The sequence below is a fragment of the Saccopteryx leptura genome, chromosome 1, assembly GCF_036850995.1.
Source record: "Saccopteryx leptura isolate mSacLep1 chromosome 1, mSacLep1_pri_phased_curated, whole genome shotgun sequence".
In the NCBI taxonomy this organism is placed as follows: Eukaryota; Metazoa; Chordata; class Mammalia; order Chiroptera; family Emballonuridae; genus Saccopteryx; species Saccopteryx leptura.
Window position 1 is genome coordinate 249,334,861 of NC_089503.1, and position 15,456 is coordinate 249,350,316.

The 15,456-nt window shown below is 49.1% G+C and overlaps 1 protein-coding gene across 2 annotated transcripts in view; it reads left to right on the forward strand.

Moving 5' to 3' along the window:
- VAV1 (vav guanine nucleotide exchange factor 1) overlaps window positions 1–15,456 on the forward strand; it is a 70,355-nt gene that overhangs the window by 41,741 nt on the left and 13,158 nt on the right. For both annotated transcript variants that reach the window (XM_066345364.1, XM_066345373.1), the window contains exons 3-22: window positions 440–498; window positions 613–681; window positions 863–971; window positions 1,063–1,158; window positions 3,113–3,181; window positions 3,384–3,487; window positions 4,276–4,375; window positions 5,169–5,264; window positions 5,518–5,586; window positions 6,251–6,337; window positions 6,428–6,513; window positions 6,909–7,041; window positions 7,312–7,421; window positions 8,287–8,388; window positions 8,624–8,721; window positions 8,804–8,826; window positions 8,998–9,043; window positions 11,116–11,252; window positions 11,603–11,668; window positions 13,138–13,169. In XM_066345364.1, the coding sequence (XP_066201461.1) occupies window positions 440–498; window positions 613–681; window positions 863–971; window positions 1,063–1,158; window positions 3,113–3,181; window positions 3,384–3,487; window positions 4,276–4,375; window positions 5,169–5,264; window positions 5,518–5,586; window positions 6,251–6,337; window positions 6,428–6,513; window positions 6,909–7,041; window positions 7,312–7,421; window positions 8,287–8,388; window positions 8,624–8,721; window positions 8,804–8,826; window positions 8,998–9,043; window positions 11,116–11,252; window positions 11,603–11,668; window positions 13,138–13,169 (1,691 nt within the window). The remainder of the gene's footprint in view (window positions 1–439; window positions 499–612; window positions 682–862; window positions 972–1,062; window positions 1,159–3,112; window positions 3,182–3,383; window positions 3,488–4,275; window positions 4,376–5,168; window positions 5,265–5,517; window positions 5,587–6,250; window positions 6,338–6,427; window positions 6,514–6,908; window positions 7,042–7,311; window positions 7,422–8,286; window positions 8,389–8,623; window positions 8,722–8,803; window positions 8,827–8,997; window positions 9,044–11,115; window positions 11,253–11,602; window positions 11,669–13,137; window positions 13,170–15,456) is intronic.

Sequence of the window (15,456 nt, forward strand, 5' to 3'; positions counted from 1 at the left end):
AATTTATTTCCATGAACATCTGCACTAGGCGGGCTAAGAGCTGTTAAGGGAAGGACTGATGTGCCATGCCAGGCCATCACCAAATGCAAAGAGCCTGGCTTAGGACATGTGGAATTGTGTTAGAGTCCCTGCTTCACCACCTGCTGTGTGACCTCAGATATGTGGCCATGCCTCTGAGTCCTAGGGAATAATATCAGCCCATCCTCTTTGAGTGGTTATGAGGATTAAATAGTCAACAGGACCAAGTGGTGCGTGCTCAGTTAAGGGAACACTGGCATGCTGACATGGGGGAATGGGGAGGTGAGAAAGTCCTGAATTCGGCTCCCAGAGGCATGGGGTCTAACTCAAGGTGCAGTCTCAGCAGCTTCAAGTCCAAGACCATGTTGTGGCATGTGAGTGAGCAAGGAACTTGCTGAGCAAAACACCGCCCTTGTCACAGGTCATCTACACCCTGTCCGCTCTGTCCTGGACACCGATTGCCCAGAACAAGGGGATCATGTGAGTAACCACTGAGGCAATAGATGCTTGAGCTGACCCCATCCTCCCTGTCCTTGAAACCCCCCTCCCCACCTGGCCATCAGGCCTCTGGCTCATACTGTCCTGGCCCCCCAGGCCCTTCCCCACTGATGAGGAGAGTGTGGGGGATGAAGACATCTATAGTGGCCTGTCCGACCAGATTGAGTGAGTGTCTGGGGTTAGGCCCTGCCCCGAGGGCCTGGGGGGACAAGACTATGCCCTGGGGGTCTGAGAGGGACATGAGCCTGCCCTTGGGAACCGAGGGGACACAACTTAATCTGGGAGAGGTCTGAGGAGCCCCTGGCCTGGGGGTTCCTGTGGTCCTGCCTGACTCCACATCCTGCAGTGACACGGTGGAGGAGGATGAGGACCTGTATGACTGTGTAGAGAACGAGGAGGCTGAGGGCGATGAGATCTACGAGGACCTCATGCGCACGGAGCCAGTGCCCATGCCGGTGTGTGGGGGCGAAGGGCCGGGCCTGGGTGGATACATGGGTGGCAGGCAGTTCAGGTCCCCCAACACCTGCCTCCCCTCCCCCCTCTCAGCCCAAGATGACAGAGTATGACAAGCGGTGCTGCTGCCTTCGGGAGATCCAGCAGACGGAAGAGAAGTACACGGACACGCTAGGCTCCATCCAACAGGTGCGGTTCTCCCAGCCAGCCCCTGCCAGGCGCATGGTGGGGCCAGCAGGCGTGTGATCACCTGTCCTGCACACGGGGAGGCCCCACTGTCCCCTTGCTTCGTGTTTCTTTGTCTCTCTTTCTGGTTTTCTGTGTCTTTCACCCTTTCTTGTTTCTCTCTCTATCTGTCTCCTTTTCCTTCTGTATTTCCTCATCCTCATCTGTCTCTATTATTGTCTTTGCCTTTCTATTTTCTCTATTTACTTTGGACATTGCTTTTTTAATAGCTTCATTGAGATTTAATTACTGTACCATACAATTCACCCATTTAACATACACAATTCGCTGGCTTTACGTATATACACAAGGTTGTGCAATCATCACCACTATTTAATTTTAGAACATTTTCATCACTCCCCACAAACCCCATACCCCTTATCCATCACCCTCTAACTCCTTATCCTCCCCAGCCCCTGGAAACCACTAAATCTACTTTCTGTCTCTTTGAATTTGCCTATTTTGTATATTTCATATAAATGGGATCATACAACATGTGGGCTTTTGTCCCTGGCTTTTCTCACTGAGCATCATGTTGTCAAGGTCCATTTATATAGTAGTGAGTGTCGGAGCTTCACTCCTTTTTTTTTCATTTTAATTTTTTTATTAAGTGAGAAGTGGGGAGGCAGAGAGACAGACTCCCACATGCACCTGGACCAGGAGTCATCTGGCAAACCCCCTCCCCAGTGATGCTCAGCCCATCCTGGGCACCGCTCCATTGTTCAGCAACTGAGCTACCTTAGTGCCTACGGTGAGGCCATGGAGCCATCCTCAGTGCCTGGGGCCAACTTGCTTGAACTATTTCAGCCATGGCTACTGGAGGGGAAGAGAAAGAGAGAGAGAGAGTGAGAGAGAAAGAGAGAAGGAAGACTGGGGGGAGGGTAGAGAAGCAGATGGTCACTTCTCCTGTGTGCACTGACTGGGAATCCAACCTGGGACTTCCACACAACAAGCCAATGCTCTACTGCTGATCCAATTGACCAGAGCTCTTTTTTTTTTTTTTGTATTTTCCTGAAGTTGGAAACAAGGAGGCAGTCAGACAGACTCCCACATGCACCCGACAGGGATCCACCTGGCATGCCCACTAGGGGGCGATGCTCTGCCCATCTGGGGCGTCACTCTGTTGCAACCAGAGCCATTCTAGCACCTGGGGCAGAGGCCATAGAGCCATCCTCAGCGCCCGGGCCAAGTTTGCTCCAATGGAACCTCGCTGAGGGAGGGGAAGAGAGAGACAGAGAGGAAGGAGATGGGGAGGGGTGGAGAAGCAGATGGGCACTTCTCCTGTGTGCCCTGGCCGGGAATTGAACCCGGGACTCCTGCACGCCAGGCCAACGCTCTACCACTGAGCCAACTGGCCAGGGCCAGAGCTCCTTTTTTTAAATTTTAAATTTTATTTTATTGATTTTAGAGAGAGAATGGGAGAGGGAGAGAAAACACAGATTTTTTTCTTCCACTTTTTTATGCATTCATTGGTTGATTCTTGTATGTGTCCTGACCAGGGATCAAATACATAACCTTGATGTATCAGGATGACACTCTAAACCAACTGAGTTACCCCACCAGGGCAGAGCTTCACTTCTTTTCATGACTGAGTAATATTCCATTATATGGATGGACCACATTTTGTTATCCATTGATGGACATTTGTGTTGCTTCCACTTTTGGGCTATTTTGATTTTTTTTGCAATGAATAGTCATGTACAGGTTTGCCTGCGGACGTTCTCTTCTGTCTCTCTTTATCTGCTTGTCTGTGTTTCCTTGTCTGTTTTTCTCTTTTCTCTCTCCGTATCTCTGTTTCTTTTTTTCCTGATTTCTGTTTGTTTGCCTCTCTCTCCCTGTCTCCCTGTCCTTGCCTCTTTGGGACTGGGCTTGAGGAAGGCATCTCATCTTCCTCCGTCCTTTTCTCCCCTCCCTGCAGCACTTCATGAAGCCTCTGCAACGGTTCCTCAAACCCGAGGACATAGAGATCATCTTTATCAACATTGAGGTGAGCCAGCCCCTTCCCAGTCTTCCAGCTCATCCTGCTTACCTGGTCTCTGATTTTTCCCTCCTGGGCTGCCATCAACTGGGAACCATCTCCTGGCCCCAACTGTTCCTGGATTGTGGGAGTTGGGCAACATAAGGCGAGTGGATTACCCTTCTCCTGAGCCCCAGGCTTCCGCCCAGCCCTCACTCCTCCCTCTGACTAGGACCTGCTTCGTGTGCACACTCACTTTCTAAAGGAGATGAAGGAAGCCCTGGCTACCACCGGATCACCCAGCCTCCACCAGGTCTTTATACGATACAAGGAGAGGTGAGACCCAGCTGGCCAGCCTGGACCCCTGAAGGTTACCCTGCCTTGCTCACACCGGGCATTGGAGAGACCTTGTCCTTAGAAACCACTGGACAGGGAGGGTTTTACCTTCTTGGCTCACGGGCAAGGGGCTACCCATCTCTGGTTCAATCCCTAGCTTTGGTTTTTGTGAACTGGACATGGCTCTGGGAAGCCACTTAACCTCTCTTTACTTCGGCTTCCATATTAATAAAGTCAATGTGGGACAGGAACATACCTTCTAGGGTTGTGGTGAGGACCAAATAAATTGATGCCTAATGTTCTTAGTACAGGGCCTGGCACACAGTATGTGCTCAGTAAGTTTGTAAATAAATACACAGTGAGCAGAGATGATATGCCACGTGCTAAGAATCTCTTGTGTCCTGACCTGTGGTGGCGCAGTGGATAAAGCACTGACATGGGAACCCTGAGGTCACCGGTTCAAAACCCTGCACTTGTCTGGTCAAGGCACATATAGGAGTTGATGCTTCCTGCTCCTCCCCCCTTTCTCTCTCTCTCTCTCTCTCTCTCTCTCTCTCTCTCTCTCTCAAATAAATAAATAAATAAAAATAAAAGAACCTTTTGTGCATTATCTCATTTAATGTTACAGTAACCCCATACGGGAAATGCTATTGTTACACCCATTTTAGAGATTGAGAGATGGAGGTTCAGCATTACCCAGCTGGGAAGAGGTGGGCCAGGACTGATGCCCAGAGCTGCCTGACCTTAGTGCTAGCCGCTATTACCTGTTCGGCCATTGCTTCCCGCAGGTTCCTCGTCTATGGTCGCTACTGCAGCCAGGTGGAGTCGGCCAGCAAGCACTTGGACCGTGTGGCCAGCGCCCGGGAGGATGTGCAAATGAAGCTAGAGGTTGGGTGGGGCCACATCTGGGGGGCTTTCCCCCACCACAGGCCTGGGAGAGGGCAGCAGGGAGGACACTGAGTTGGAGATAGCATCACTTTCTGTGTCAGCCCAGCTAGGGGTCTGCCCATCGGAGGTTGGGGAGGATGGTACTGGAGCAGGAGGAAATGGACCAATGCCTTAGCCCCAACTGAATCCCAGTTCTAGCTGAGCCCTGACACCCCAGCCTGAGCTTGTGACCCTGAACTGAACTCTGACTCCAAACTGAGCTCCAGGCTGGGCTGAGCTCCAAATTCACACTGAGCCCTGATCCTGGACCGAGCCCCAACCTGGACTCCTGTGTCTGGTGGAAGCAAGGATAGGGCAGGGGCAGAGGCGGATCGAGGTCAGTTGAGGCCCCGGGCACAGAAGAAAATATTGAGCCCCTTACATTAGAAAAAAGTATAAAGGTGGGGTTTTGCGGGGCCCTTTAGTAGTTGGGGCCCGGGGCACGTGCCTGGTGTGCCTGCTGTTAGATCTGCCTCTGGGCAGGGGCGATGAGGAGTCACCGTGTGCTCCGTACCTCCAGCCTCTTTGTCTGCATGCGGGGGACCTCCAGCCTATCCCTTTCCTCTCTTCAACCCCACTCACCTAACAGGTCCTGGACCTCCTCCCCAGGCTGCCTTCCAGCTGGGACTAACTGCCCCTCACCTCATGGCATCCTTCCTCCCTTATTTCCTCAGGGGAGATAGGATGCTTCCAGCTCTAGAAAATCCACACCTGCCTCTGCCTTATCTGCTTACCTGGTTCTCTGATCCTCCAGGAATGTTCTCAGCGAGCCAACAATGGGAGGTTCACCTTGCGGGACCTGCTGATGGTGCCAATGCAGCGAGTCCTCAAGTACCACCTCCTTCTCCAGGTGCACAGTGGGAGCCTCCTAGGTCCAGTGATGATGCGCTTGGATATCTACCTCCCTGTGTCATAGGAGTGGGGGTGGGCTGGCTTCTGGAGGCTGGGCTGTAGGACCCTCTGGGAGGGGTCACTGGGGCCATGCCCCTGCCTCCTGGCACAGCAGGAGGAGGAAGGAGGAGCTGGTGGGTCAGGTTTGTTTGGAAGGCCACCCAGGTGGAGAGGACAGGCCCAGGTGATGTCTGTCTCTGTGTGTCATTCAGGAGCTGGTGAAACACACGCAGGATGCAGTGGAGAAGGAGAACCTGCGGCTGGCCCTGGATGCAATGAGAGTGAGTGGTCACACACAGGGTGACAGTCACACACAGGGTGACGGTCACACACAGGGCGACAGTCACACACAGGGTGACGGTCACACACAGGGTGACGGTCACACACAGGGCGACAGTCACACACAGGGCGACGGTCACACACAGGGCGACGGTCACACACAGGGCGACGGTCACACACAGGGTGACGGTCACACACAGGGCGACGGTCACACACAGGGTGACGGTCACACACAGGGCGACAGTCACACACAGGGTGACGGTCACACACAGGGCGACGGTCACACACAGGGCGACGGTCACACACAGGGCGACGGTCACACACAGGGTGACGGTCACACACAGGGCGACGGTCACACACAGGGTGACAGTCACACACAATGAGAGTGAGTGGTCACACACAGGGTGACAGTCACACACTTTCAGGGTAGTGCTGCATAGTGCCATTCAGACACAAAGTCACACCATGGGCAACACCTTCCTCTACCACAGGGCCACACACCTTATGACAAGTTTTTGACAGCATTCCCCCTTGAGGCTAGTGACATGCTATGGACACTGTCTTTACCACTCTGGCTGTCCCTAGCGAGGGCTGACCCCTATCCTCGGCCGGGTAAGGGATTGTGCTGGGTGGGGGAGCCCAGGCTCACATCTGGCTAACCCCCAGGACCTGGCGCAGTGTGTGAATGAGGTCAAGCGAGACAATGAGACCCTGCGGCAAATCACCAACTTCCAGCTGTCTATTGAGAACCTGGTGAGGGGGTATGGCTGGGAGGGCCATGTGGGAAGGATGTTTAGTTTCCTCCTTGGTGGCCCCATGCCAGAACCCTTACCTGCTGCCTAGGACCAGTCTCTGGCTCACTATGGCCGGCCCAAGATCGATGGGGAGCTCAAGATCACCACTGTGGAGCGCCGCTCCAAGATGGACAGGTAGGTGGGGCCTGGGCAAGGGTGGATCCAGGTTCAAAGGCAAGGCTCAGAGCCAACACAATCTGGGTGGAGTGTTGGCATGAGCAGAACCATGTTTCAAAATAGATGTATGGGTGGAGCCACTTGGACCAGGGGTGGAGTCTGGATGGACAGGGCAAGGCCACCTTGTATATGTGGGTGGAGCCAAGACCACCAGGTGTCGGGACCAGCATAGAACATTTGGGTGAGGTCAAGATGGGAAGGTGAGTATTGCCAAGCTGACTACGGAGGAGGAGAAGGGTAGGAGTCCTACATGGACAGCAACGTAGACTGGGAAGGTAGAAGGAATCAGGCAAAGAGCTAGAAGAGACTGTTGGGAGGAGCCAGACAGAGGCACCTGACCTAGCTGCTCCCAGGTACGCGTTCCTGCTTGACAAAGCTCTGCTCATCTGTAAGCGCCGAGGGGACTCCTATGACCTCAAGGAATTTGTGAACCTGCACAACTTCCAAGTTCGGGATGACTCTTCGGGAGAGCGTGACAATAAGAAGGTAGGGTTCTAAGGCCAGAATTGGGGACCCCATTGCTGGGAAACCCCCATTTTTGAGACACTCCACTTGGCCTTTGGAATTCTTGTGTGCACTTGTCTCAGATGTGAGTGTGTGTGATTTTGGATTTTGGCTGTGTGTTTGGTTCTCCTGGGGGCAGAGAGGCTGTTACTGTCCCCACTCTTTTCTCCTTACAAGAGTAAGGGTTGGTGGGCATATGGCTCCACCCTCTGTGGGGTGGGTACCTTCAATCTGAATACTGCTTCCCTGCAGTGGACTCACATGTTTCTCCTGATCGAGGACCAAGGTGCTCAGGGCTATGAGCTGTTCTTCAAGACACGAGAACTGAAGAAGAAGTGGATGGAACAGTTCGAGATGGCCATGTAAGACCCTTTCCTCCTCCATATTTCTATCCTCAGAGGACTCTGTCATGTATGTGCAGGGGCTGAGAGGCAATTCTGTGCTCTCGTCTCACATCTGCTTTGACATTCTGTGGCACCCCTCTGAACCTGTTTCATTATCTGAGAAACGGGAGGGACAGGCTTAAGACTTTCAGCATCTCCCAGATGCTCAAGGTTCTGTGCAAGTTTGGTTATCAGCCTAGAATATTTTCCTCCTCTTCCTCCTCCCCCCCCCCGAAGTGAAATTCACATACCAAAAACCTAGCCAAGGCCCTGGCTGGTTAACTCAGTCAGTTAGAGCATCATACAGAGACACCAAGGTTGTGGGTTTGATCCCCGATCAGGGCACATATGGGAAGTGACCAATGAATGTACAATGAAGTGGAACAACAAATGAATACTTCTCTCTCGCTTCTTCTAAAATCAATCAATAAAAAAGACCTTAGCCAATTTAAAGTATACTATTCAGCGGCATTTAGTATATCACATTATTGTGCAACTATGACCTCTGGTTTCAAAAAATTTTCATCTCCCCCAAAAGAAGACCTTGTACCCTTGAAAAGGTTACTCCCAGCCCCTGGCAACCACTAATCTGCCTTCTGTCTCCTCCCATGTTCATAGCAGCTTTGGCCAAAAGTATTCACAGTGGCCAGAAGGTGGCAACAACCCAAATGCCCATCAGTAGATGAATGAATACACACAATTTGGTGTATCCACGCAGTGGAACGGTATTCAGCCACACAAAGGAAGAAAGAACTGCTACATCCAAGTTACAGCATTTATGAGCATGTTATTCTTTTCATGGCTGAATACTATTTCATTGCATGGAATTATCTTACCTCTCCAGCTCCAACATCTATCCTGAGAATGCCACAGCCAACGGGCATGACTTCCAGATGTTCTCTTTCGAGGAGACCACATCCTGCAAGGCCTGCCAGATGCTGCTGAGGTGGAAGTCTGGGAGGATGGCCTGGGTCCTGGGCTTAGTCAGCAGTTCCTCTTTAAAGAGGCTCCTCCAGCCATCAGTCCTCTGAGTTGGGAGGTGGGAGGTTCTCCTTCGATCTTAAGCTTCTCCATCTCTCTACTGCTCTAGAGAGAGCTCAGCCCTTCACGCTGTTGGTAAAATGACTGGCTGGGTCCATCAACATCACTGACTCTCCTTTATTTCACTCCCTGAATGCCAGAGGCACCTTCTACCAGGGCTATCGTTGTCATCGGTGTCGGGCACCTGCACACAAAGAATGTCTGGGGAGGGTCCCTCCCTGCGGCCGCCATGGGCAAGGTACCAGTGGGAGAGAGGGAGGACGTGGGCTTGGTTCTGCATGTGGCATTTCCCATCCTAATCTTCCTTTTCCCTCCCATAGATTTTTCTGGAACTATGAGGAAGGTAAGACTCCATATTTCTTTCTGTGCCTGGAAATCATGGGGGGTGATGACAGGAGGCCCCGGGAGACCCCAGCAGTGGGTATGGCCCTTTGCTAGGTATTCAGAAAGGGGCTGAGGAATCCCCAGGCTAAGCACAGGTGTCCATGCTGGCTTTCTTGGTCTCTCTCTCCAGGATAAGACACATCGCCGGGCTCAGGACAAAAAGAGGAATGAGCTGGGTGAGTCAGCAGGGGGTGCTGTGTGGGGCAGGAGGAAATCTGGTCTTTGTCTCAGTGATGCTGGCCCAGGGACAGATCTCAACAATTCTGTCAGTGACCACTTAATGTCCTGCTTTACATTAAAGCATTTGCTTCCATCCTAGAAACTTGAAAGGACTTAAAAATAACTAACTCAAATTCTTTACCTGCTTTGCTCAAAAACCATGAAGGGAATGTATGAAATGGAGTGATCCTTGTAAGATCCTCTTCCACTACTGTCCACCTTTCTTATTCACTACCTCTTGTTTTTTTTCTGGCTGACAAATTCCTGGAGTCTTAGCCAAAGAGGTACATCTCTGCAGTTCTTCTCATCCCCTGTTTTATTGATTCTGCACCACAAAATCTTGTTGTAATACGGTGATGCCAGCAAAGCAGCCTCCACCTGGAGGATGGGGGATGGGAAACAGTTTGGCCAAGCCAGAATTCCATTTTAGTCCAATGGCAGGCGGAACAGGCTGGAATCCTTGTAAGTCAATGGTTTTTGTGGAATCACTGCAATGATGGGTTACTTATTCAGCATCTATTGGATCATTTGGAGAAAATAATAACTAAACATCTGTGCTTCTTGCCTGGGAGCTGGAGACAGACTGGTTAAGTCCGTTATGGTTGTGGTAGGTAAATTATAGGGTTTTCTTGAGCATAAAATTAGGGGACCTGACAAATCTGAGCCTTCTGGAAAGGCTTCTCAGAGTTGGAGACATTTAAGTGGACATGTGGGATGAGGAGGAGTTAGGTGATGAGGAGGGTAGGAGTGTTCCAGGCAGAGGGAACAGCATGTGCAAAGGCCAGGCGTCAGGAGGGCAAAGCATTATGAAAGAAGTAAAAACAGAGTGGCTGAGAGAAATAAACTCTTTGCTAGTATCATACTGAGTTAGTGTAAAGACTCAGATTTCTTGTCTACTTACCTATTTATATTGATATGTTTACATATATACATATTTCAGCTTTATTTGCAATACTCAAAAATTAGAAACAACCCAAATGTCCTCCATAGGAGGAAATATATGAGTGTGTGTATGTGTGTATATATCCATTATATACAAATACCCTATATACATGTTCACACATATCATATGTGTGTATGTGTATATGCACTTACACATACCCATCATATATATACTTTTTATTGAGATAGAAAATATATATATATTGTAAAGTACACAAAGTGATTACCGTAAATCTTAATTATATGGATCGGTTCAATTAATTTTTACCCATGTGCACAATACTCATATCAAGGTCTAGAACATTACTATCACTCTAGACCTGCACTGCCCAATATAAATAGAAATTAATTTAAATAACATTAAAAATCCTTTCATGCAGTCACACTAGCTACCTTTCCAGTGCTCAGTGGCCAATGACCATGGAACAGATTACTGAACATCTCCATAATCACAGGAAGTGATTATGGGACAGTGCTGGAACTCATATACTCAGCTAGTCAGTACCCACCTCCTAGAGGGAATCACTATCTGACTCGATCACCATATATTAGTTTTGCCTGTCCTTGAAATTGATGCAAGTGAAACCATCCAGTATATACTCTTACTGCATTTAGCTTCTTGTATTCGACACAATGTTGGTGAGATTCATTGATGTGGTTGCTTGTTGCAGTAGCGTGTTCTTTTTCATTGCTGTATAATATTCCATTGCATGACTGTATCATGCTCTGTTTATCCATGTTATTGAGGAAATTTTGTTTGTTGCCAGTTTGGGGCTATTGTGGACCAAGCTGCTGTGAGCATTTTGTCTATGCCTTTTGGTGGACATGTGTTTTCATGTCTCCTGGGAAATTGCTGGATCACTAGGTAGACATCTGTTTAGTTTTAGTAGATACTGTCAAATAGTTTTCCAAAGTGGATTCCCACCAGCAATGTAGGAGAGTTCTAGGTGCTTCCCATCCTGGCCATCACTTGCTATTGTCTTTTTAAGTTTTGCTATCCTGGTGGGTGGTGAAACTCAGGTTTGAAAATTCCCGAGTGCCAAGCACGTTGTGGAAAACAGATGGCAGTTTTCTTCCTCCCCTTCAGGGCTACCCAAGATGGAGGTTTGCCAGGAGTACTATGGGCTTCCTCCACCCCCGGGAGCCATTGGACCTTTTCTACGGCTCAACCTTGGAGACATTGTGGAGCTCACCAAGGCTGAGGCTGAACAGAACTGGTGGCAGGTACAGGCTGGGCTGCGGGAGTGGTGGAGAAGGACCCGAGTGTGGGGTCACAGGTATACATGACCCTCGGAAGTGGGGTTTTGGCCCTACTGGACTCTGGCAAGGGGAGGCTGGTCTGGAGGAAGCACCTGGGGAGAGTGGTGTAGGTAGAGATTTCTGCGGCTGGACTGGTCCTTCAGGGATGGTTGTCTTCCCAGGAAGTTGAAACTGGTTGGCATATCTTTGGGTGATCCAGGCCATAGATAAAGACATGGCCAGGCAAAGTGGCTATTAGACAGGAAAATGGATACACACATGCAAGCAGATGCCTATAACCTTTCTCTTCCTGATTTTCCTTCCTGGATTTTTAGGGCAGGAATACAGCTACCAATGAAGTTGGCTGGTTTCCCTGTAACAGGGTCAAGCCCTTCGTGCACGTAAGTACCTCAAGTCTGGTTGGAGCGAGGGCAAGGAAGTCCAGAGGGGGTTCTGAGAGGGCATGTGGGCTTGGGGAGAACTCAGATACGGAGGGGCTGCCCATCATGCAGGTCATTCTTAAAGCCAAGGTTCTGCTGACCTCTATCCCCATTAAGCACTAACTCCCCAGCCCCCTCCCTCAGCCCCTGGCTCCCACCATTTACTCTCTGTTTCTGTGAATCTGAGTCCTCTAAGGACCTCCTGTGACTGGAATCACACAGTAGCTATCCTTTTATGTCTGGTATCTTTCACTTAGTATGATATTTTTAAGGTTCATCCGTGGTATAGCATATGTCAGAATTTCCTTCCTTTTTAATGCTAAATAATATTCCATTGTCTGATGGACCACATTTTGTTTATATAGTCCTTCGTGGATAGATACTTGAGTTGCTTTCACCTTTTGTCTACTGTGAATAGTGCTTTTGTGAACGTGGGTGTACAAGTACCTATCTGAGTCCCTGTTTCCAATTCTTTTGGGTATGAACCCAGAAGAGGAATTGCTGTGTCATATGAGCATTTTATTTTATTTTATTTTGAGGAACTGTCATCTGTTTTCTATAGAGGCCATACCATTTTCTTCCTTGAGTAATGCAGTTAGACTTCCAATTTCTTCATATCCTCATCAACATGTATTTTTTTTCTTTCCTCCTTCTTTCTTTCTTTTCTTTCTTTCTTTCTTTCTTTCTTTCTTTCTTTCTTTCTTTCTTTCTTTTCCTTCCTTCCTTCCTTCCTTCCTCTCTCTCTCTCTTTCTTTTCTTTCTTCTCCTTCTATCCATCATTCCTTCCTTTCTTCTTTTCTTCTTTCTCTTTGTCCCCTCTCTCTCATTCTCTTTCCTTCTTACTGTCTCTCTTCCTCTCTTTCCCCCCTCTCTCATTGTCTCTCTCTTGGGGATAGCCCTCCTCATGGGTCTGAGGTGGTAGAAATGCACTCTTTTACATTTATTTAGATCAAGGATTGACAAACTTCCTGTAAATAGATAGTAAACATTTTCAGCTTCACAACTGATATACTCCCTTTTGTGACTGGTCAACTCCTCCACAGTCGTGCCAAAGCAGCCAAAGATGGTCTGTACATGAGGGGCATGACCATGTTCCAACCAGACTGAATTTATGGATCCTGACCTATGAGTTTCATATTATCTTTATGTGCCAGGAAATATTAGTCTTTAAAAATGTTTTGTCAATCACTAAAAAAAATGTTAAAACCTTTCTTAGCTTGAAGGTCATGCTAAAACAAGTGTCTAGACAATCCCTGATTTATCTGATAGGGGACCAGCCTCTCCTACTTGATTCCAGGACTGTCTCCCCAGTACTTGGCACATGACTGGAATGAATGAATGAATGAATGAATGAACGAACGAATGAAGTGTGCTGCAGTCTGTTGCCCAGCTGGGCTCTTTGCCCTAAGTCTTGGTCTTTGTGTCCCTAGGGTCCCCCTCAGGACCTGTCTGTTTATCTCTGGTGAGTAGAACCACCTTTCTTACTTTCAAGTTGGGGTCTGTCTGGGGTGGGTGCCTGGGCTGGGCATGGGAGGAGCCTCCAAACCAATCAGTTATCCATTCTTTGAACCCTGGGCATTGACAGCTGGGTCCAACCCCACACTGGAAGCTGCTGAAGAGAGAGCAGACAAAAGAGGCTCCTAAACTTAGGAGATTATGGTCTCACTGGGAGGAAAATGATGGTGGTGATGGTAAAGGTGGTTCATTTTTTTATGAATACTTACTGCATATAGAGCAGTGAGGGGTAGAGGTTTACAGTGTTGCTTCTGAAGCCCACTTGTCTCGGTTCAAATCCGGACTCCAACATTACCCAGCTGTGTATCCTTGGGCTAATAAGTCAGCTTCTCTATGCTTCAGCTTTCCTCTCTGGAAAACGGATTAATACCAATATTTACTTCATAGCACTGTCATGAGGCTTCATAACTGGCACAGTTATGAGCAGATAATAATAAGCACTTAATATCTGTTGTTCTTTCCATTAGCTATTATGATCGCATTTCGTCAATGCTGAGGTGTTCATCCTCCCCTGCCCTATATTTTAACATTTTTTTACAGTCAATGGAGTCTTTGACTAATAATGGATAGTGATTTTTATTTTGTAACAGCCCATGAAAGAATGGTGCATTTTATACTTGTTAGCATCTTAGCCTTGATGTAACACAGTATTGTTTTATGACCATGTGTCAGCACATTTAATTTTCATAATAGCCCTTAGAAGTAGGTGCTATTCTTAACTCCCGTTTTGCGGAGGAGGAAATGGAGGCTCAGAGAGGAGTGATCTGTTCAGTGTCACACAATGAGGAAATGACAGAGATGGCATTTTGGCCCAAGCTGGCCTGATTCCACAGCCTAACTTCACTGCCTCTTGAAAGTCATAGGAACACAATGGGCACATAACAACCTTGTCTTCACCAGTGAGGCACTTCAACTGCATTATAGCCCTTTGTCAAAACTGTTTCTCTCTGGTGGGTAGGCTTTTTAGAAGAGGAAATTGGGGCTCAGTGTGAAAAAATCAGTTGCTGAGGTCACAGAGCAGCGAAGTGGCAAAGCTAGGATTCAAACCGTAGCCTCTACAGGCTGTACGCCCAGCGCCCTCCCCTGCTGGGAAGCGGTCTGCAGGGCTGAAAGTAGGGGGAGGAGAGTGAGGCACTCTGTGGGTACAACATTTAACAGGGTGCCAAAACCTCAAATCCACACATTTTAATGCAATATATATATATTTTTTATTTATTTTTTTCCTGTATTTTTCTGAAGCCGGAAACCGGGAGAGACAATCAGACAGACTCCCACATGCGCCCAACCGGGATCCACCCAGCATGCCTACCAGGGGGCGATGCTCTGCCCACCAGGGCGTCGCTCTGTTGCGACCAGAGCCACTCTAGCGCCTGGGGCAGAGGCCGAGGAGCCATCCCCAGCGCCCGGGCCATCTTTGCTCCAATGGAGCCTCGGCTGCGGGAGGGGAAGAGAGAGACAGAGAGGAAGGAGAGGGGGAGGGGTGGAGAAGCAGATGGGCGCTTCTCCTGTGTGCCCTGGCTGGAAATCGAACCCAGGACCTCTGCACGCCAGGTTGACGCACTACCACTGAGCCAACCGGCCAGGGCCTAATGCCATATTTTTTAAAAATAAAAAGCAAGGCAAAAAATATCCATGATGAGCCCTGGCCGGTTGGCTCAGCGGTAGAGTGTCAGCCTAGCGTGCGGAGGACCCGGGTTCGATTCCCGGCCAGGGCACACAGGAGAAGCGCCCATTTGCTTCTCCACCCCTCCGCCGCGCCTTCCTCTCTGTCTCTCTCTTCCCCTCCCGCAGCCAAGGCTCCATTGGAGCAAAGATGGCCCGGGCGCTGGGGATGGCTCTGTGGCCTCTGCCCCAGGCGCTAGAGTGGCTCTGGTCGCAACATGGCGACGCCCAGGATGGGCAGAGCATCGCCCCCTGGTGGGCAGAGCGTCGCCCCATGGTGGGCGTGCCAAGTGGATCCCGGTCTGGCGCATGCGGGAGTCTGTCTGACTGTCTCTCCCTGTTTCCAGCTTCGGAAAAATGCAAAAAAAAAAAAAAAAAAAAAAAAAAAAAAAATATCCATGATGAGCAAAAAAACTGTAAATAAAGGCAGGGCAGGGAATATAAAAAGGTGAATTGTTTTGAATCAGGTAAGCATAGAATCAGACCTTGTCTTTATTTCAAATTTTGGCATTTTGTTCATCACAGATTTATTTTGCATTCATTTTTTAAATTGAGGTGAAATTCACATAACA